The sequence below is a fragment of the Propithecus coquereli genome, unplaced genomic scaffold, assembly GCF_000956105.1.
Source record: "Propithecus coquereli isolate 6110/MARCELLA unplaced genomic scaffold, Pcoq_1.0 Scaffold566, whole genome shotgun sequence".
NCBI classification, from domain to species: domain Eukaryota; kingdom Metazoa; phylum Chordata; class Mammalia; order Primates; family Indriidae; genus Propithecus; species Propithecus coquereli.
In genome coordinates, this window is record NW_012151574.1 from 1,306,154 (window position 1) to 1,327,925 (window position 21,772).

Here is a 21,772-nt window from a genome sequence, read left to right on the forward strand (position 1 = left end):
GTTGAGGCCAAGAGTTTGAGGCCAGCCTGGGCAATATAGTGAGACCCCATCTCTACAAAAAATACAAAAAACTAGCCAGGTATCATGGCACGTGCCTGTAGTCCCAGCTACTAGGTAGGCTGAGGCAAGAGGATCACTTGAGACCAGGAGGTCAAGGCTGCAGTGACCTATGTTAGTGCCACTGCACTCCAGCCTGGGTGACACAGTGAGACCCTGTCTCCAGAATAAATAAATAAATAAATGAATATCCCAGATACACAAAACAATATTATATATTGTTTATGTATGGTAAAAACATGAAAACATGTCTAGTAATGATAAACACCAAATGTTGACAGTGGTCACCTCTGAGGAGGGTGACAGGGAGGGGGACAGAGGGCTTCAACTCTAAGTACAATGTTTCATTTGTCATTAAAATAAAAAAAATAAATCCAAAGAGAACATGGCCATGTAGTAGGATTTGAAAAACTGAATGATGCATATATTGATGTTCACAATAGTATTCTCTATACTTTTCTGCATGTTCGTAATATTTCCTACTTTTAAAAAAAGGAGAAAAGAGATTATGAAAAAAAATCAACCATCTTCCTATATATCAGCAACAGACAATTCAGTAGTATAATTTTTAAAATCATACTATTTAAAGTACCCAGAAAATTTGCACATTGACAAACAACCATGAAAAAAATCTAGAAAACTATTTTTAAAAACAAAAAGAAATATATCTAAGATATAGGATTTCTCTGTCTAGGGTCAGGGAAAGCTTTAATAACGGGTGTCACTGTTTTTCAAGGGGCTCTGTGTATAGGGCCCTGCATACTATAGGCATTTCTTAGAGTGCCCAAGGATTGTCGTGTTTTAAGGGCTCTGAGAAGTTCTCTGATAATGAAATTTGTGCAGCTTTCTTTAATCCACTATTTTTCAAACATCTGACAACAGAATTCCTCTGCCTCACCTTGGGAAAAGCTGACCTAGTGACCTCAAAGTTTCCTTCCAGTTTCTCCAGTCCACCACTCTTGTCTTGACTCTGCCACTAACTTGTATGACTTTGGCCAAATCACCTTTCCTCTTGGGCCTCAGTTTATTAAGCTATTAAATGGGTGTGTGTAGTTTGGACTATAAGATCCTCTTATCTTTTTCCTGGTCTAAAACCTTATGTTGGAGCCCTGTGTGTAGACGCCATTTTCACTTAATTTTATTCCTCTTTCACCAGTTAACTTTTTCTAACTTTAACTAAAGCGGGGTCATGGTAGAGGAATTAACAAAAATATAGACAAGCGAAATAAAAACAAAAAAAAACCAAAAAAACCCCAAATTTACTCCAAATGCCACTTTGGGCTCTTTTTCAAAAGGCATGATGATAGCTGGTGTTTACGGAGCCTTTATGTGCAAAGTACAGCGCTAAGATATCTCATTCAACTTCTCATTAATGTGTCAGTCAAGTCTATTCTTAACCTCACTGTACAGATGAGGAGACTGAGGGTCAGAGAGGTAAAGTCACCCGTCCAAGAGCATACAGCTGGTGTGGCTCTAACCTAGGTCTTTCTGATTCTACAGCACAAATTCTCAGCCACTACCACATTAGGCCTCCTCCTCTGAAGGGAGTCTTCACCGCTGCCAAGATTCTTTTTCCTCCCAGCTCCCTGCGGGGTTCTCTCATCTCCCCTGAGAAGCTATGGACACAGTCTCCTCCAAAAACAAAGTCAGCACCTTCACTGTAGAAGGCCCTGTGTCCCTCCTCCAAGTCAGTCCACCTTATCTCTGGAAAAACTATTGACTTGCCCCGAGAAGGGGGAAAAAATAAGCCTCTCCCCACCCCAACTCCGCCCCCCAAATCACTGGATTTGGGGTAAATTCACAAGCTAGAGACAGAAGAATGGGTGTGTAATTAAGTTCCAAATTGACCATTGTTTTATGTGAATGTCTGATAAAGAGAACACAATGGCTGCCAGATGGGGGCTGGGAGAGAGATTTCCCATGTGGAGAATTCTAGAAGACAGGCCTGGAGTTCTGGAGCCGGTCCTCTGGACTGACTGACTGGGTAGCCAGGCAACAAGGGTGGGGACACCAGAGATAATTGTGGGGTGGGGAGAAGACGCAGCCGAAGAGGTTTGGCTAGGATGGGTCCCATCGGGAATGGAAAATGGAGACAGAATGAGCTGTGGTGAATTGAAGGGACCAGAGCAGTGCTGCCTAATGGAAATAGAATGTGAGCCACGGATTTCTAGCAGTCACATTTTAAAAAATGGTAAATCTATGAAACAGGAGATGGCTCGTACAAGTAGTGAGCTTCCCCTTGGTCTTAGCAAGCCCCAACTCAAGAGCCCTTGGTGCGCATGTAAGCGAAACATACGGAACAGATGGGGTGTGAGCAAATTTCACACTTTCCTGTAAGAAAAACAATGCAGCAAACATAATGGTTTATGTTCATTAATATAATCTCAGTGGAGGGACACTAAGGAATGGTGGGAACTGTAGCAAATTAGAGAAAGCACACTCAATCTAAGTTAGCTCCAGGAGACTGCTGCCTCATGGATATGGGGGGAATCCCTGTTGCCAGAGCTTCTAATGTTTTTTTTTTTTTTGAGACAGGGTCTTGCTCTGTTACCCAGGCTGGAGTGCAGTGGCCTCATCATAGGTCACTGCAACCTCAAACTCCTGGGCTCAGGTGATCCTCCTGCCTCAGCCTCCTGAGTAGCTGGGACTACAGGTGCACACCACCACACCCGGCTAATTTTTCTATGTTTTGTAGAGACAGGGTCTGGCTTTTGCTGAGGCTGGTCTCGAACTCTTGACCTCAAGCAATCCTCCCACCTCGGCCTCCCAGAGTGCTAGGATTACAGGTGCGAGCCACCATGCCCCACTAAGAGCTTCTAATTTCTTGAAAGAAACTGGAATTCAGGATCTTTAAAGGTTAACAGTCAACTCAAATTTTATATTTAATAAACTTGAATGGGCTGGATCTCAACATCTAATCTCCTTTAAGCCCTTTTTACAGGTTTAAACCATATTTTGCAGAAGAGGAAACTGAGGTTCAGAGTGGTTAAATATTTTCCTATCTCTCAGCAAAGACCAAGAATTGGCTCTTAAGGCTCCCATTCCAGGCCATTTCTGCTATGAAGCTAACAACAATCACTGAGTTCTCGCTGTTCTTATTGAGGGTTTACTAGGTGCCAGGTTCTGTGCTGAACATACCATGAAAAGGGTACTGTTTAGGATGCCAGATTTAAAGAAGCGGTAACTGAGGCTCAGAAAAGTGAGGTAAATTGCCCAAGATCACACTGTGGGACTTGAATCTGAGTCTATGTTTGATTACAAGCTTCTAGATGCTTCCTCTTGCCATACTCCCTTCCACCTCACCAGGCCAAGGAACCTCAGAAAATAAGGAGCCTGATGGTTTTCACCCTGGGGCTCCTCTCGAGGGCAAGGGGGCTCCAGCAGGCAGCCTGCTGCACCTCCAGGCTTGCTTTGACCCGAGCACCTCCCCGGGTCCTTGCTGAGAATTGCCTTCCCGGTAAGGTTTTGTTTGAAGAAGGCCTTCGCTGCCTTTTTTTCTTCTAAGTTCGGAAACCATTGACATGCCCACACTTTCGCAATTTAGGCCCAGAGAGGGAAAGTACCTAAGATCCCTGCGCACAGTCAGGACCGAGGCTGGGACCACACCTGGGTTTCCTTGCCCAGGGGTGTGCCCGGGCCCCCCTCCAGCTCCTCCGGGCTCTGCCGGGGGAAGGGCGCCTGCTCTCCCTCAGTCTCCTCACCTCCTCTGCCTGTTTGGGTAACTTCTTGACCTGTTCCTTCACAAGCGCCCCCTAAGGTCCAGCTGCCTGCGCTGCTTGTCCCAGGGAACCCAGGCTTGGCCAGGCCCACGGCAGAGGCAGACAGTCGTCAAACAGTGGCTGTCTGGGCAGAGGGAGGCCTGTTTACCCAGGGCAGGGCCCAGGCAGAGGCTGCAGCTTCCTCCCTGCATCACTGGCCCATCCCGCTGCTCCGCAGACTGACTCAGCTGTCCCCATCTGTACTTGCTCATTCCGCAAATATTGATGCAGCACCTACTGTGTACCAAGCACTGTTCTACCTACTGGGATATGGCGGGGGAGAAGACAGCCAGATTCCCTGCTGTGAGGACACTTTTGCTGTAGTGAAGGAGACAGATGATAAACAGAGCTGCAGAGGACATTGGGATTGACAGGCTTAGTTTGGGGTGTTCATGGTAGGTCCCTCTGAGTGCCGGACATTTGAGCTAAGCCCCAACCTATGAGAAGAAATCAGCTACAGGAAGATCTGGGGGAAATGTGTTCCTGTCAGAGGGAACTGCAAGTGCAAAGGCCCTGAGGTAGCAATGTGCTTAGCTTGACTGAAGGACTGTCACACACGGCCAATGTGGCCGACATGAAGTAGCAAAAGGGAGAAAGACAAGAGACCATCAGATGAGAGTCAAAGCCTGCGGAGTTTTTGTGGTCAAAGAAAAGCGCTCGGGTTTTATTTTAAGGGTGACATGAAGCCATCAGAGAGTTTTCAGCTGGGATTTGAAATGACTGTACCCTGAACTTCTCCTTTTTCCCTCCATGACTTTCTGCCTCAATCCTTGGGTGTTTGAAATAGTGAAAAATTAGACCCCTTTCCTTTTTAACTTCTTAATCAAAGCCATATAGGTACACAGTTGAAAAAGTCAAATACTACAAGGCTTATAATAGCAGTAGTTGCCCGCCTCCCCACTTTCTGAACCAGATCCCACCACCCAGAGGCAACAATTTTAGCTGTTTTATTCTTTCCCTGGTGTTTTCCTCTATATTGCATTTTTTTTTTTTTTTTTTGAGATGAGTTCTCTGTAAATTGCCTGGGCTAGTCTCAAACTCCTGGCCTCAAGCGATCCTCCTGCACTTGACCTCCCAAAGTGCTGGGATTACAGGCGAAAGCCACCCTCTCAGCCTTAAATTACTTGTATTTCTAAATACCATGATTATACCGCTACTTCTGGATTTTTCAGTTATAAATGTAATGTGTTAACTTGCTGGTACGAAAGATCCCATGTAACTATATCCCAATTTGGAAGTAAATCAGTATTTCCTTTGCATAACCATGTTACTATTATTACTGTTACTCACAGCGGACTTCACCTGTATGTGAACTGAGGTCTTTCCGAGCATTATCTCAATTAATCCTCAGGATAACACTACAATGTAGGTGTTGGTCAACAGCATAATAATTCTAATATTTTACATCCCAAGAAACTCTCTGCGGTTGGTGGAAGACTCTTGCTTCTGTGCCCTTGATCAGCAGAGCTATCTGAGGAGTAAGCAGAACTGGCATGATTAACTCCATTTTCAGAGGCGGACGTAGAGCCCAGCATGACAAAGAAAATTTTATCTATCGCAGCAGGGGGCAATGGTTAAAATAAAACCCATCTTTCAGCTAGGAAGGAAGGAGTTGGGGGTCGCTGGACAACTGTGTGAAGGAAATAAACTCTCCTGTCACATTTTGGGTTTGTTTGTTATATCAGCTAGTATCGTCCTTACTAACACAGTGTTGGGGTTTCGATCCTAGCTCTGCCTCTCATGGGCTGTGTGGTTTTGGGTAAGCCGTGTAACCTCTCTGAGCCTTTGTTATCTCTCTTGCGAAATGGGTATGATGACAGTACCTCCCTCAACAGGCAGTTGTGAGGATTAAAGGAGTTAATTTTTATAAAGTGCTTACTTAGAACGCTGCCTGGCCCATACTTAGTATTGTATTAGGATAAAGTAGCTGAGAGCTAGAAAACGAATGAGCCGGGACTCAGATCTGGGCCTTCCCATGCCAAGTTCAGTGTCTGGCCCCCAAGCTCCAGACATTTCTATTCTTCTTCACGACTGTTACCACATCCGCCTGTGACCTGTACTTTATCTACCTGTAACTGTTTACTTGATATTTTTCTTTTTGTTGAAGACACATATTAATTTTTAAAGGATATTTTATATTAAGGTTTTAATATGCTAGTTATAAATTCTTCTCTAACATGCAATAAAATAAATGCACAAGATTTAAAAGTGTTTGTCCATGTAGTACCTAAAATTGGCCTCTGTACTCTCTGGGTACACCTCACAAAAAGCATGCTCTTTTTAAGTTGGTAAAGAACCTCTGGGAACATTCTGTCTAGTGGCTTTTATACCCTTTGACCACGACCCTCAGTAAGAAACACACTTTTCTTCACATACTTTATAAACAGTGGCGGCAAAGGGTGGTAGTCAAAACATAGAGCTTGGAGCCCGCCCGCCTGGGTTGGAACTTCCATCACCTGCATCACTTTGGCTGAGTAATTTGATTTCTCTGAGTCTCCATTTCCTCCTCTGTAAAATGGGGAGGACAATGACGGCATTTACCTCCCAAGGTCATTTTAAGACTTAGTGGTTAATATGTGCAAAACCTTAGTAAATGCTCTATAAATTTTTGCTATTATCATAACCACAAGCACATATCCACAGACATAGAAAAATGAAACAAGTTCCATACACACACAAATCTTACTCTTACTCTTACTACATGGGATGCATGATGATATTTTATATTCTATTTTACTCTATTCTTTTTGTTTTGTTTTATTTTTTGAGACAGGGTCTTGTTCTGTTACCCTGAGAAGAGTGCAGTGGCATCATCATAGCTCACTGCAACCTCAAGCACCTGGGCTTAAGTGATCCTCCTGCCTCAGCCTCCCCAGTAGCTGGGAATACAGGCACACATCACCATGCCCGGCTAATTTTTCTACTTTTTGTAGAGACTGGGTCTTTCTCTTGCTCGGGCTGGTCTCAAACTCCTGAACTAAAGTAATACTCCCACCTTGGCCTTCTAGAGTGCTAGGATTACAGGCGTGAGCTACCATGCCCCTCCTGATGCATTTTTTAAATTGAAACAATTTATCTAAAAGATTGTGTATTCACATTTGTTATACATATTTTCCGTGAGCATGATCCTATGGCAAAGATGGTCAACTGTGTACCGACAAAGTCATACTTCCCTTTCCATAGTTTAGAACTAGTTCTGCCCAGCTAAGGACTACATCTCCCAGACTCCTTTGCCTTCAGGTAGGGCCATGTGACTAATTCTCACCAATGGAATGTGAACAGAAGTGATAAGTGTCTGTCACTCTGGGCTGGGGCCACTTCTGGGATCCCTGGCTGACTACGTGATAGAGATAAATAACTTCTAATTTAAATTTTGTGTTTGCTCGTTATATCAGCTGATATTGCCTGAACTAACACAACCTAATAAATTGCATGACCCATTACTGGATCAAGATTGCAGTTTGTAACACGTTGCTCTAGTCTTCTGGTTTTCAAACATTTTTGAACCATGGAGTCCTTTCATTAAATGTTTCATTCGAAAGTCAAAATGGAGCATCTCTGATTGAATCAGGGTTGTAGGGTGGGGGGAGGCCAAGAGCCTGGTCCATGTGAACACACCTCCTCCCATTACCCTCCAAGTGAACCCTGCAGCATCCTTCTTGACTCTCAGGGCTCACAGCCATGAACCAGTTCCCCCCAAGAAGAGACCCCAGGCATCACAGGGCAACAGAAAGCTTGCAACCTGGGACCTCATTCATTTCAGTTTGTCCCACATCAGCCAAAAGATGTGAAGAAGATGGTGTAATTATCACCCCCATTTGACAGATGAAAAAACTGAGGTGCAAAAGATTGCATAATTTACTTGAGGTCACACAACTAATAGGTAGTAATTTGAACCCAGGCAGCCTGACTCCAGAGGCTGAGCCCCTTGGATGCTATTACGAGGGGTGACAAGTGCAGCTGAGAGAATGAAGATTTGGTGTCAGACTAGATTTTAATCTCCTATTTGCTATGTGATGCAGGGAAACTCACTTAACAACTCTGAGTCCCAATTTCTTTGTTTATAAAATGGGGATACACTTCCCACTTTGATGGGTTATTTCAAGGATTAATGGGGAGAAGACATATAATGTAGCTGGCATCCAGCCTGTCACATAGAAGAGGCTAAAATGGAAACAGATTTCTTCCCTCCTTATAGGCCCACCCTTATGCTAGAGGCATGTAAGTCATAAAAAATGGGAGGCACAGTTCCTATACTTAAAAACCATCTCTGGATGCTTCTAGGAACAAGATAAATCATCCATGAAACAACCAGACAGGTCCCAAGATACAATGAAGGACGGAATTAACTGCAGTCCAGTACAAGTGAAATCAGTGTGGTAGGTAGCCAGGCTCTAAACCTTTGTATATGCTGTTCCCTCAGCTGGGAACACTCTTCCCTCTCTTCTCCTGGCTGACTCCTGCTAAATCTTCAGGTTTCAGCTTAGATATCAGTCCACCTCCAGGGCCAAGAGGCCCCTGCCCCTTCCCCTCCTCCCAAGTCCCTCTGAGTCCCACAGTGCCCTATCCAGCCACACCATGGCACTCTGTCTTTGCTTGCTGCTGGCTTGGCATCTTCCCACCAAATTGGGCACATCCAAGATCTGAAGCCAAGTTTTATCCTCCTATGTTCCCATGGTGCCTAGCAAAACGTCTTGCATATCGTAAGCTCCCAGTGGACATTTAAGCAAACAATGAATGAATGAATGAATGAATGCAGGAGGCTTCTGGGTGGAGGGAGACAGGATACACTGTGGGTGTATATTTCCTCCCTTTACCAGATGGGACAGAGTAAGGCAATGGTTCCATATTCCAGATGACCTGGATACCCAAAATCACATAAGGAACTCAGTGAAAGATTACAGATCCTTGCAACACACTCCAGGAGATTCTGATTCGCTGGGGCTGGAGTGGCATCCCAAAACACGTTGGTTTAAGAAAGTTCCCACGTGCAGCCAGGTCTGTGAACCACAGGGGCTGAGGACTGAACTGAGGTGGGGTGGGAAGGTGATGCGGAGTGGGGAGGTAGGGAAGGGGAGGCAGAGCCTGTACTGTGGGAATGAACCGGGGCAACAGCCCTAGCCTGACACCAGACACAGCCTCATGTCCTACCCAACTTAGGGCCCATCAGCCCTTCACAGGGACAACGCATGTTATAGTTTATGTCACCTTTTCTCTTTCATTAGCTCATGAAATCCTCACAACAAGTAAGGTTCATTTGATGGGTGAAGAAATTGAGGAACAGAGAACTGAAGCAAAGCACCAGCCTTCGCAGAGCTTTAAGTGGGAGAGACGCATCACCAAACTGCCTCTGACAACAGCTCTCATCTAGGCTGGGGCTGATGCTATTGGTCAAGGGGAATAGATGGACATACCTAGGGAAAAGTAGGCTCATCTGGCACTTAGAGACAGATACACAGTACTGCCCTGAAGGAGGATTATTGGCCAGTGGCTAAATCATCACTTGTCCTGTCCAGAGCTCTTGAAGGTGCTGCTAGCAATTCCAGGCCATCTCAGCCCACCCCATCTAATCCATCCATCCATCCATAGTTTCATCTACCCACCCACACATCATATCACTCATCCATCCATCCTCCCCCTAACTGCTCACCCATCTATCCAGCTACTTAGTCATCCATTTATCACATGCATCTACATATCTTTCCATCCATCCCATCTATACATTAATCCATCTATCCATCTGCCACTCATCTTCCCTGTTACTCATTCATCCATTTGTCCCATCCATCCATCTCTCCATCTATTCTGTCTATCCATCCAACCATCCATCCACTCACCCACCCACCCAGACATCCATTCATTCATCCATCCATCTTCCCATTCATTCACCCATTCAATTAACCTTCATCCAAGTCTGCATGGGACCAGGCCCCGTAGCAGCCTGGAATATAACAAAAAGAATCAGATGAATACAGACCTCGCCTTCAAGGAGATTTGAGGTACTTATGGAAATGGCAGATTACCAAAGGACCAAAATGAATAACCAAGGGAACCTTGTTGAAATGAAAACAAGGCTAGGAAAGTAATAAGGCCAGGAGTCAGGTTAGTACACAGATAAGCACACCATAGTATCTTATCCTCACAGTTGCTCAGGGCAGCCCCAAAGCTGGCTCTGAGCTAGATCCTGACACTCAAAGCAAATGCTACAACACAAGAGTCACAGCAGACTCAACTGTGGCAGACACGACCCAGCAGCTACTGCTGCTCCCTCATAACACACTGGCGTCATATGTGTTCTGGGGTACATTTGGCTTTCTGGAGGCATTTTTGGCTGGCACAACTGATGGGGAGAGATGCTGCTGGCATCTAGTGAGTAGAGCAGAGGCCACGGATGCTGCTTAACATCCTACAATGCACAGGCAGCCCCCCGATAGAAAATTATCCAAGCCAAAATGCCCACAGTGCTGAGGGTGAGAGCCCACCAGACCACAGCCTCAGTTTTGTGTGGCGCAATCATGTGCCAGACCCTGAAGGCAGAGTCACTGTTTTAGGCTAGTCTCAGTTTTCCCATTTCTTTCCTTGAACTAGGGAAGTCCGCTGGGAGGCTTCTGGGGAAATTTTGCTTTTGGATAAAAGAAACAAGTGCACTGAGGAAAACCCCTTCTCCTCCTGCCTCCACCTTCAGACACTTAAGCGCAGACATGATGTCTGATGCTGGGACAGCCACCATGGGTCGTAACGGAACAAACACAAGGACTAAAAGCCAACACAGCGGGGACCTCAGAGAGGAGGGAAGGAAGAGCGTGGATCTGGCTAATACTGACGACCATTGTCTAGGGCTCTTTCTAAGCCCTTCCTCCATTCATTATCCAGCAAACGCTCACTGAGCATTTCTTCTGTGTCCATCACTGTGTCAGACGTTGTGCGACACACGGGGACGAACAAACTATCGCAGTCCCAGACCTTGTGGAGTTTACAGTCTGGCACGGGGAGGGACAGACACCACAATTCACACCAACGCCTATCTGATCAGAGTAACGGTGAGAACGACAAAGCCGAATCCAGTGTGCCACGGACGCCCCGGAGTCCGAGGACGGCCAACTTCACACCAAAGAGCAGCTCCTTAGAGACGGTACTGCTAGGGTTCAAAACCATGAAACAGCACCTAGGATTTCCTAGTGCTCACGGATTCATCCCTTCCGCCTTCACAGAAATCGTGCCCTCCACTGCCTCCAACTGACATCCGCTAGGTACCATGCCCCTTATCCAACTCACTCCTGCTGTTGTCATCTCAGCAGACGGTCATTATTATATCCCATTAGAGGAGAGGGGTTTTTTTTTCCCTCGAAACATTTTTTTTTTAAATCAGAAAGTGATGTTTTCTGGAGCCTCCCGACACACTTCCTTAGCTCATTTTGCGGGTGAAACACATGAGGTTCAGAGATCGGTAGTGACTTATAAAGCCACACAGGTAAAATCAGAGTCTTTTAGCCACTATCGCACACATACTACAGCCAACGCCCCACGGTCCCAGGACAAAAGCGCTCCTTTCTGGTTGATGGGTGCTGCAAACCCGGCCGCTGGAGCACTCCTTTCGCTGCCCAGCCGGGAGGATCTGCAACAGCTGGACTGTGTCAGGTCCAGAGTCAGGCAATTTTTCTTTTTTAAATAATCCTGAGCGTTAGTTTTCTCTTCTACCCTTGGAGATAACAGTATTCTTTTTTTTTTTTTTTTTTTTGGAAGACAGAGTCTCACTCCGTTACCCTGAGTAGAGTGCGGTGGCATCAGCCTAGCTCACTGCAGCCTCAAACTCCTGGGCTCAAGCGATACTCCTGTCTCAGCCTCCCAAGTAGCTGGGATGTAAAGGCACACACCATGACACCCGGCTAATTTTTCTATTTTTAGTAGAGACGGGGTCTCGCTCTTGCTCAGGCTGGTCTTGAACTCCTGAGCTCAAGCGATCCTCCCGCCTCAGCCTCCCAGAGTGCCAGGATCACAAGTGTGAGCCACCGTGCGAGGCCGACAGCATTCTTTATCTCAGGCAGCTGTTCTGAGAATGACATGAGCTGACCGGTACAGAACATCCATCCACCCACCCAACCATGCTAACACTGGTTGAAGGCTCGCTATGTGATGAGCGCTGCACAGGGGCTGAGATGGAGGAACATGGGGACATCCTACAAGGTGGGTAGCCCTGGAGACAGTGAGAGGCTGTCAGGTTATGTTACTGTTGTACTATCCTTTGAGAGGGACTCTGTGGGGCCTCCTGCTCCCCCTTAGCCTGGACTTACGACCCGGGCTGTCCTTCCTCAGGAGGTGTGTCTTCCTCTGCCACAGGCTCAAGCAAGTCGCACAGGTGTCTTTACACCAGGTCTTGTGGATTAAGGGTTGCCTCGCCCTTCAGCTCCGCTGTCTCCTCGAATCTTCCCCCAGCCTCAGTGAGACAGGTTCTGCTGTTATCTCCATTTTATGGAGGAGGATATGGGTTCAGAGAGGGGAAGTGTCTTGCCCAAGGTCACACAGCCGGCGTGTGGGATGGGCCCTCGGGCTGTTTGGTTCTTCAGCCTCTGCTACTTCCAGAGCATCTAATCCTGCTTGGTGGTGGGCAAAGCAAAAAAGACTCCCCAGACCAGAGTCAGGAGACCAGTCCCTGATTCTGTCATGGACCGGCCATCTGTCCTCAGCTAATGATGACCATGAAGTGACATTTATCGAGTCTTTACAATGTCCGTGGTGTCAAGGACTTTATACTCTTGCTCCCCTTTAGCTGTCCATGGTGACCCTGAGACACATCCTAGTGCCGTCTCCACTTCGGAAAGAAAGCCATAGAGGCACGTAAACGTTGAGTCATTTGACTAACGTCACAGAACGAGAACCAAGATCTATTGGATTTCAGAGGCCGAGCTCTGTGCATGTGCGAGATTTAAACAGGTTTATGAAACGCACCTCATCTTTAAAAAAATCCAGAATGGGCCCCAAAAAAGGTAAAACAAACATTCTCTTGAATCTCCTTCCTCAGAAACAAAACTGTCACCAGTTTGTGTCCTTTCACCAATTTTCTATGCAAATACAAACGTGTGTGTACATATAGACATCTACATCCGTTTCGTTATCAGAAACTACACACATTTCTTCAGCTTACTGTTTTCACTTAATGTAACTTGGAGGTTCTTCCTTATCAGCACACAGATCTGCAGTCTTTCCTTCAACAATGGGATCACATTCCATCGTAAAGATGCAGCGAGCTTTGTTTACCCGTCCTCCCTCTAAGGAGGGACACTCCGGGGTCACCCCAAGCAGTAGAGCCCGGCCCGTCACTGTCAGTAACACGCTTTCCTGGTCGTGCATCTAAGTTTCCCACACTCAGCACAAGATATTCCCGTTTGCAACGCCCCGTGCTGTGCGGCACTTTCTACCTCTTCCCCTTTGTCCAGAGCCAGGGCAGGTGTGGAGGGATCAAGCCCACTGTCCCGCGGCATTTACCGGCTCGGGTCCTCCCCTCAGCCAGACCAGGCACCGGCTCCGTGACCTGGGCTCTGCAAGGCTCTCTGTGGACCTCAGTTTGCCCCGAAGCAAAGCCAACATGGTGGGATTTGGGGAAGACCCCTGAGAGGCATTCCCAGAGAAGCCTCCAGGCAGGCGGAGCCAGCCAAGCCTCTGCCCAGGGCTCCTGCAGCCCCTCCCAGCACTTCCCACACCAAGCCGGCAGGCCCCTGCTTGAGAGCTTCGCCCCGCAAGCCCCACGCCTCCCCTGGGCTTCCTGCCATTCTAGAGGAGCCCTGGAAGGGCTTTGGGCCTGTCAGAAACACACAGGGAGGTGTCCCATGGCCTCCCAAACCTGACCCTCATCCTGCCCTGTCCAGTCCTCCCCAGGCCCCAGCTGCTGGCCTCACTTACCATAAGGACCCTCCACTGGAGCCCCGAGGGACGCGTTCACACTGACCATGGCCAAGCCCAACCAGCTGGAGACCCCGGGGCATGGAGGAGCCGGGGCCCACACAGCACAGCAGCAGGGCCACCAGGGGCCAGTCCACCAGGAAGGCAGTGAGCACGGCCAGCTGCCACCGCCCGGTTATCTTATTGATTCTTCTAATCACCCAAGGTGGGTGGATACGTTAAAGAGTAACCAGTCACTTAGGGAACCTGTGGCTGGGGACTGTTGCTGTCGCCATGGCAATGGCGATCTGGCCAGACCCGAGGTCCACTCGGGCCCCAGTCCTGCACTCTGGGGGTCAGGGGCACCTGGAGCCAGATGTAAGGGACACCAGCCCCCCGAATTGAGGGAAGGGACTGGGCAGGAGGGGCTGGAGAGGTAAGAGTCCAATCCGGGTTGGGTTTTATGACTCCAAACTATGGGTGTGTCAGTGCAGGAAGGAGTAGGGAAGCCGAGGGAGGGGTAGAGGAGAAAAGGAGGGTGGAGAACTGTGTTTATTGAGTGCCTACTGGATGCTGGGAGCTGCATACAGGCATTGCCACGTTTAAATTAAACCTTGAGATGAGGAAATTGAGGCACAGAGGGAAGTTCCTTGCCGGGAGTCTCCCAGGTGCTTATTCAGCCCCCTCACAGGGACCCCCATACCCTATTGGTGGGCACGGGTTGTATTAAAATGTCCTTTCTTTAGTAAAACAATGGTGAGAGCAAATGTTAGATTTTTAAAAAAGTTATTAATATTCTTGTATTAGGTGGGGGAAAGCTTGCCAACCCTATGTCAATTTCCCAAAATGTTCTGGAAATTTAAGTAGTACGTACCCCCTAGATTAAGCAGCATCATAAGGTCACGTGGCTAATAAGGAACAGACATGGAATTTGGACTCAGTGTCACCTGCCCACAAAGCTCGTGCTGTCTTTCAGCTGCCCCACATGTCCTCCTGTGTCCTGAGTCCCAGGACAGTGAGAATGACAACCACTGGCATTTAAGAACTGCTTCGTTTGTCAGCACCCCACACCTTCAATGGCACTGAATTGGCACCGTTCCTATCCCCATTTCACAGATGTAAAACCTGAGGCTCAAGAGACCGCATTGAATCTGCTCTATGGTGCAAAAGATCAATGTGGTAACCCCTTTGCTCTCTCGCCTCTCAGCTCAGAAGGGACAAACTCAGGGCTTGGACAAAGGGAGACACAATTAAGCAAAAAGAGTGGGCATTTCAGGTGATCTCTCGGGTTTGCCATTTCTGATACTGCATTTGAGAAGAGCCCATGCCAAAAAAATACAGTAGGAAAGATAAAATCTGAGAATAATGAACTCACAACAGTGTCCTTGGTTTTCTTATTTCACTCAATTTCAGCCTTTGGAAATTTGTACTCACCTGAAGCCTCATCTTTCTCATCTGTAAAGTGGGGTAATAATATACACACGTTTGCATGGTGGCCGAGGGACTGTTAGTCCCCTCCCCTGGTCTTCCGGTTGAGCTGGTTTATCCCTAACCCCATCTCCCACACCAATTCCCTTCCCCTGTCTTTTGACCCTTCCCAGAGCTGAGAGAGGGAGGGACCAGAAGGAGCCACTGCATTGAATTTTATTGGGGGCAGGGGGAGGGAGTGACATGCATAGATCTGGCCTGGGTACAGATGACCAAGAGGAAAGAAAACTGTGTCCAAGACAAGGCAGGGGTTCCACAGAGAAGGGCCTGTTCCCCATCCCGGGTCTTTGGGGTTCTCTCCAGCCAGGCAGGGGGTGGGCCCCAGCCCGAGGGCAAGGTCTGAGGAAGGAGATTTTACTGTCTCTGGAGACAAAGGGCTTTTGTGTGCTGTGGTGTCTGGGTGGGATGGGGTGGGGAGAGGGAAATGGTTTATTGGAATGAGAGTAAGATTGTACGGGAGAAAAAGAGAATCAGATGCAGAGATTAAGACAGAAAACCAGACAGGGATAGTGCAGAGAAGTAGACAAAAGAGAGAGATCGAGGCAGAGAGAGACAGAAGATGCGGAAAGAGAGAAAGTGGTCCAGAAAGAGAGAGCTCCTTCGGGCCAGCTTTGGTTTTCACACCTCGGTTCTGAGATCAGTTCTTCTCAGAGTGGTCTCTCTGTGGGAGACAAGCTGTGCGGCTCTCAGTGAGTCACACCCCTCCTCTGAGCTTCCGTGTGCCCATCTGTAAAAGGGAAGCCTGGACCTGTGGTGGCTCCAGCAACATGTCAGGGGTGGGGGTGCAATGTCCACAGCTAATTTCAGTGTTTTTTAAAAGCCTGGCTCTGAAACGTGCACCGCTCAGGGAGGGAACTACGAGTCCTCCAAGGCTGCCCAGAAGCTTGTTGGCTGTTATTGGATGAATGAAGGTGGGTTTCAGGGTAAATATGACATCATAAATGCCTTTCATTGTGTGGACAAAGTCTTTTGGGTTTGCTGGGAGTCACAAAACCAAGCTTCCATCACTGCGCCTTCCAGCCCCGGCTCTCTGAGAATTGAGTTAACGAAAGATGCAGGTCTCTTTCCCAGGCCAGAGAAAAGAAAGATGTAACGACGGAAAGAAGGAAGGCAAGGAGGTCATTTTCTTCTGACACATGCTAGACATCTAGGAGAGGGAATCCGGGAGGGAAAATTCAGTGGGGTGATCCCAGTGCATACCCTTTTTTAAAAAATTGTTTCTCCACCCAGTCTCTGGGGAGGGATCTTAGAGGATGGGCCCAGTCGGAGGCACACCAGAGCCCAGGGAAATTTCAGAACCACAGGAACCTGTTGGATTTCGGCCCAGAGAAGCACATGTTGCTACTGCAGATGCCTTGGTAGCTGGCGGGACAGGCAGAACACGGCCTCCCCATCTTGTATGGGGCCTCTCCGATCCAGTTGCCCCTGGAAGAGAAAAGGTCTCAGGGAGGCAGGGTTGGGGGACAGAGAGCCTTAGGTGAGCAACCTTCACACACATGTTCAAATCTCAGCACTGCCAATGACTAGCCCGGTGACCTGGGGCAAGACACATCCCTAAGCCTTGGTTTTCTCTGTAAATCTAACAGAAGAACCCCTAACCCCCCACTGTTTCAGGAATGCAGCAAAGATCAAACGGAGGCATGTGTGAATGTACCCAGCACCGTGCTGCCAAGTAGGTGACTCCCCGGGAAGGGTTGATTTCCTCACTCCGCCCGCTCCCCCCAGAGTAGGCAGATCGGAGTCTGGTCCTGGATTCTGCCACCTGCTACTAGTGACAGGAGAAGCCACCTCATTTCTTGAGACTTGATTTTTCTCCTCTGGATAAAATGAATACATGAAATGGTGTAAGTGAAAATTACTTGAAATGGCCTATGAGAGGACACTCTGTAACTTCACGAGTGCTGTGCAAACGAGAGCCAGAATAATGAGATGATAAGTATAATTCGGTCATGGCGGACATGCCTGCCGAGACTCATCGCGGCCACTGTGGAAGCTTCTTCAACAGCTTTGTCCCAAATCCATCCCACCTGCTCCTGAATTAATCCTCTCAAAGACCACCACCTTCTAAGGGGAGATGGGAGAGGGAGTTATTGCTTAATGGTTAGAGTTTCTCTTTGGGCTGATGAAAAGATTTTGGGAATAGGTAGTGGGGATGGAGGCACAACATCGTGATTGTAAATAACGCCTCTGAGTTGTACATTTAAAATCGTTAAAACGACATAATTTGTGTTACACATATTTTGCCACAATTTAAAAAAATTAGTAATATAATATACCAAAACCCATCGGTGGGTTGTTTGGGATTTGAATTACAGTTGTCCCTCGCTATTCTTGGAGGATCGATTCTGGGACCTCCTGCAGATACCCAAATCCTAGAATGTTCAAGTCCCTGATACAAAATGGTGTATACTTGCATATAACCTACGCACATCCTGCCGTACACTGTACATCATCTCTACATTACTTATAATACCTAATACAGTGTAAATGCTGTGTAAATACTTGTTATACTGTATTGTTTAGGGAATAAAGACAAGGAAAAAAGCCTGTACATGTTCAGTACAGATGATTTTTCCAAATATTTTCCATCTATGTTGGTTGAATCCATGGAAGTTGAACCCACAGATCGGGAGGGCCGACTGTATGTTTCAATAAAGCTGTTGAAAAAAAAAAGACCACTACTCTCCTCATGTTCTCCTACTCAAGAACTCTTAGGGTGTTCCCATCCCCTATGCAGGAGTTGGCAAACTTTTTCTGTAAACCGCCAGATAGTAACTATTTTAGGCTTCGCCAGCCAGGCTGTCTCTGGCACATGAAGGGAGCTGTAGATGATGGGTAAAGGAATGGCGCGGCTGTGTTTCAATAAAACTTTATTTATAAAACAGACAGCAGGCCAGATCAGGCCATGGGCGGGAGTTGTGGACTTCTGGTTTATAGACTCATCAACAGCTTTTGGTCGTGCATTCCAGACTGCCCCAGCAGCACGTGGATCCAACTTACATGCCTCATCTTCCCACATTCTCTTCTCTAGCACAGTCCATAGATTTCTCTCTTTTTCTCCCTCTTCTTGCTCTCAAAGCCTAAAATCATCCCCCCAGCTCTTGCTCATGGCTGCCTAATAACCTCACCACTGGCCTGTAGGGTTAGTTATCTTTGCAAGTCTCTTTCTTTGTTTGTTTCTGCCTTTGCAAGTCCCAATGCCGTATTTTCTCACACCTTAAATGAACGCTCCTTGTGGGCAAAAATGGAATCTTTTTTCCTCCAAAATGATTGTTGAATGACTGAGTGAAGTCAGCCAAAGTGCTCAGAAAAGTATGCACTTCTGGTTTCCTAACAGGATTCATTCATTCATTCATTCATTCAACAAACACTTCCAGAGCATCTACTGTATGTCAGGATTTATGCCAGCTGCCAGCAGTCCACAGTTTTCAAAAGGTGCTTTCAGAAGTTTGGGGGCAGAGACAGTGCGTGGTGGAGATGTCTGGGGTGATGGAGAAAGGACCTGTAGCTCTTTTTTTGTTTAATTTAACCACTTGGGGGGAAGATCTGCTTAAAAAAACAAAGGATTGAAATCACTGTAGTAAGATATAGAAATGAACAATCTATTTCTCACCCTCGAGAGTTTATAACCTAGTTATAATCATGGCCACCATTCATTTAGCATGTACTACAGGCAAGGCACCGCACTAGCCACGTTATCATATTTTAATCCTTAAATTTTGTGAGCCAGGTAGTATTAGCCTTAAAAGAGGAGATTAAGGCCTGTAGAGGCAAAATGCTGTATTCAAAGTCCTAGTACGCACACGGTAGAGCAAGGGACCAAACCTAGATCTGGCAGTAGCAATAAGAACCAATATAGACTCCCCACTTACAAGCCCAGGGGCGTTACCTAGGTTGTCTCACTTAATTCCCTCAATAGTTCACTAGGTACTATTTTATTCCCATTTTGCAGATGAAGAAACATGCATGGAGAAGTTAAGTAAAATTACAAATTTGAACCCCGGCATCTTGACTCCAGAGCCTTTAAAAATATTAACAAATACACTCAATGCTTCAAAAATTCAGTATGTCAATGAACAAATTAGAACAGTTCCTCAACCTTAAGCTATTTGTAATGGAATTTGGTTTCTTTTATTTTTCCATGTGTGATAAAGCTGGACTGCAATGTGACATTTTGTCAGTAGATGCCACCATCTAACAAATATCCCAGTTTTAGAATTTGTGTTCAGGCTGCCACAACTTCAAGAACATCAGATTAGTACAATAGAAAGAACATGAGACTTTGAATCACAAGACTTGGTATGTGCGGAGATCGAATGATATCATAGTCTTTCCAGTGAACAAAAAAGTAGGCTATTTGAAAGTGTAATTTTAGATGGAGTAAGAACAGCAGTCCCTAAAAATATTTTTCAAGGTCCCTATCCAGATTCGAATAGAAAGGATACAAATTTATTGCATAAAATTGCCATTTGCCTACATAAACTAGACAGTTCATAGAGATTTTTCACATTGATTTATTGTGGTTATTATTATATTATATAATTTTGAAATTCTAAATACCATGTTTACTTGGAATTCTTATTTTTTGTATGAGAATCTATAATGTTTACAAGTTTGTGTACTGTACATTGGATGGGAACTTTCATTCTCCTTTCTCCATGTTTCCAAGGGATTTGGATGAAGGTGGCACATAAACTCTTTCCCACCAAGCTGATTGGAGAGGAAGCTCAACATGCTCCTTCCTCCTTCCTGTCTTTCCTTTGTGCTCTGCCTGCCCGCAGGGAACATGTGTTCTTGGTTGTCTATTTCTTGTGGTAAGCTTAGAGGGGCTGGCACTGCACTTATAAAGAAGAGGCCTATGGTTGTCCAGTGTTGCCTGTCACTGGGTATGTAGGTCTAATTCAACTGTGAGGTGTTTGCAAGCCCACATGGCTGGCAGATTGGCAGATCTAAACCACATTCTCCACTGTCGACTTCTTCTGTGACACTGCCTTTACACCTGCCTGGGTCCCCTTTCTGTCTCCCAATTGATTCTGAAACTTGGATAAAGAAAAAGGATTATTCATCAAAAAGACACCTGCACTCGAATGTTTATTGCAGCACAATTCACAATTGCAAAGATGTGGAATCAACCCAAGTGCCCATCAATTCATGAGTGGATTAATAAAATGTGGTATATGTATATCATGGAGTACTACTCAGCCATAAAAAAGATGAATTAATACCTTTTGCAACAAACTGGATGGAACTGGAGACAATTCTCCTAAGTAAAGTATCTCAAGAATGGAGAAACAAACACCACATGTACTCACTATTAAATTGGAACTAACCGATGAAAACACATGTGCACAGAGGAAAGTAAAACTCAGTGGAAATCAACCAGGGGGAAGGTGGGAGGAGAGGAGGGGGGAAACCTACCTAATGGGTACTATGGACACTATCTGGAGATGGGCATGCATAGCTGGGACTCAAGCATTACAAAAGCAATTCATGTAACTGAAAACATTTGTACCACCTTAATATTTTGAAACAAAAATTAATAATAATAAAAAAGAAGTACATGTGCTTCTAAATCTCACTTTTTAAAATACTTTGATGCCTATATTTCAATACAACTGATTTCTTAAAAAAAAAAGGAAGAAAAGGATTATTAATTGACTCTCTAAAACTACCAAAATCGTATGGTACTCAGAGTACTGAGAATGGAGGAAGCAGGGATACTGTGTGTGTCTTTCATTTTTTTGAATTCTCAGGATCCCCCTGCCCCAGAGCCCCTTTGCTGGCACTTACTTGATGGCATAGTTGCAGACCAGGTACACTGCCTGATGCCAGGTGCTGCCCCAGACGTTGATGCTGCTACAGGTGTGGATGGCGCAGCCCAGCCGACTGGAGGATGCCCACACCATCTGAGTACGGACAAAGACAGAGGAAGCTATGAGGATACAAGGGGCCCAGGTTCCTCGGGGCTGCATGGCCCCTGGGCTGGGCTCAGGGTGACTGCATTAGGTGAGGTCTTCCTGGGGGAGGCAGTCTGCCTGTCCCACGGTAGAGGGGCTGGAAGCATTTATACTGTAATATAATGTTTCTCAAACCTTTTTTACTTATACAACCAACAGTAAGGAATAAATTGTGTATTGTTACCAGTGTACAAACATACACACATACACACACAATTGGAAGAAAAGTTTTATGAACCAATATTTAGGCTTATCATGTGTGATATATTTTCTGTATTGTCCTATTCACTGTCTTTTTTCCCCTAGTGATCAACCTTTGAAAATCATTGTTGTGTTGGATGTTAAAACACAAACTTTGGAGTCCAACAGACTTGAATCAGAATCTCAATATCAGCTGGGCATGGTGGCCTGCACCTGTAATCCTAGCACTCTGGGAGACTGAGGCCGGAGGATCACTTGAGGGTAGGAGTTCGAGACCAGCCTGAGCAAGAGTGAGACCCCATCTCTACAAAAATTAGAACACTTATCTGGGTGTGGTGGTGTGCACCACCAGATATAGTCCCAGCTACTGGGGAGGCTGAGGCAGGAGGATCACTTGAGCCCAGGAGTTGGAGGTTGCAGTGAGCTATGATGATG

The 21,772-nt window shown here is 46.3% G+C and overlaps 2 protein-coding genes across 2 annotated transcripts in view; both read right to left on the minus strand.

Annotated features, from left to right (window-relative positions):
* The window catches only part of HNF4A (hepatocyte nuclear factor 4, alpha), a 57,704-nt gene extending 43,832 nt beyond the window's left edge, over positions 1 to 13,872 (minus strand). Inside the window, exon 1 of the mRNA XM_012657938.1 lies at positions 13,713 to 13,872. Within this exon, the coding sequence (XP_012513392.1) occupies positions 13,713 to 13,761 (49 nt within the window). The 5' untranslated portion in view covers positions 13,762 to 13,872. The remainder of the gene's footprint in view (positions 1 to 13,712) is intronic.
* A 2,114-nt stretch (positions 13,873 to 15,986) lies between these two features.
* The window catches only part of R3HDML (R3H domain containing-like), an 11,341-nt gene continuing 5,555 nt past the window's right edge, over positions 15,987 to 21,772 (minus strand). The window contains exons 3-4 of the mRNA XM_012657903.1: positions 20,970 to 21,182; positions 15,987 to 16,604 (exon numbers count right to left, since the gene is read on the minus strand). Coding sequence (XP_012513357.1) covers positions 16,472 to 16,604; positions 20,970 to 21,182 — 346 coding nt within the window. The 3' untranslated portion in view covers positions 15,987 to 16,471. The remainder of the gene's footprint in view (positions 16,605 to 20,969; positions 21,183 to 21,772) is intronic.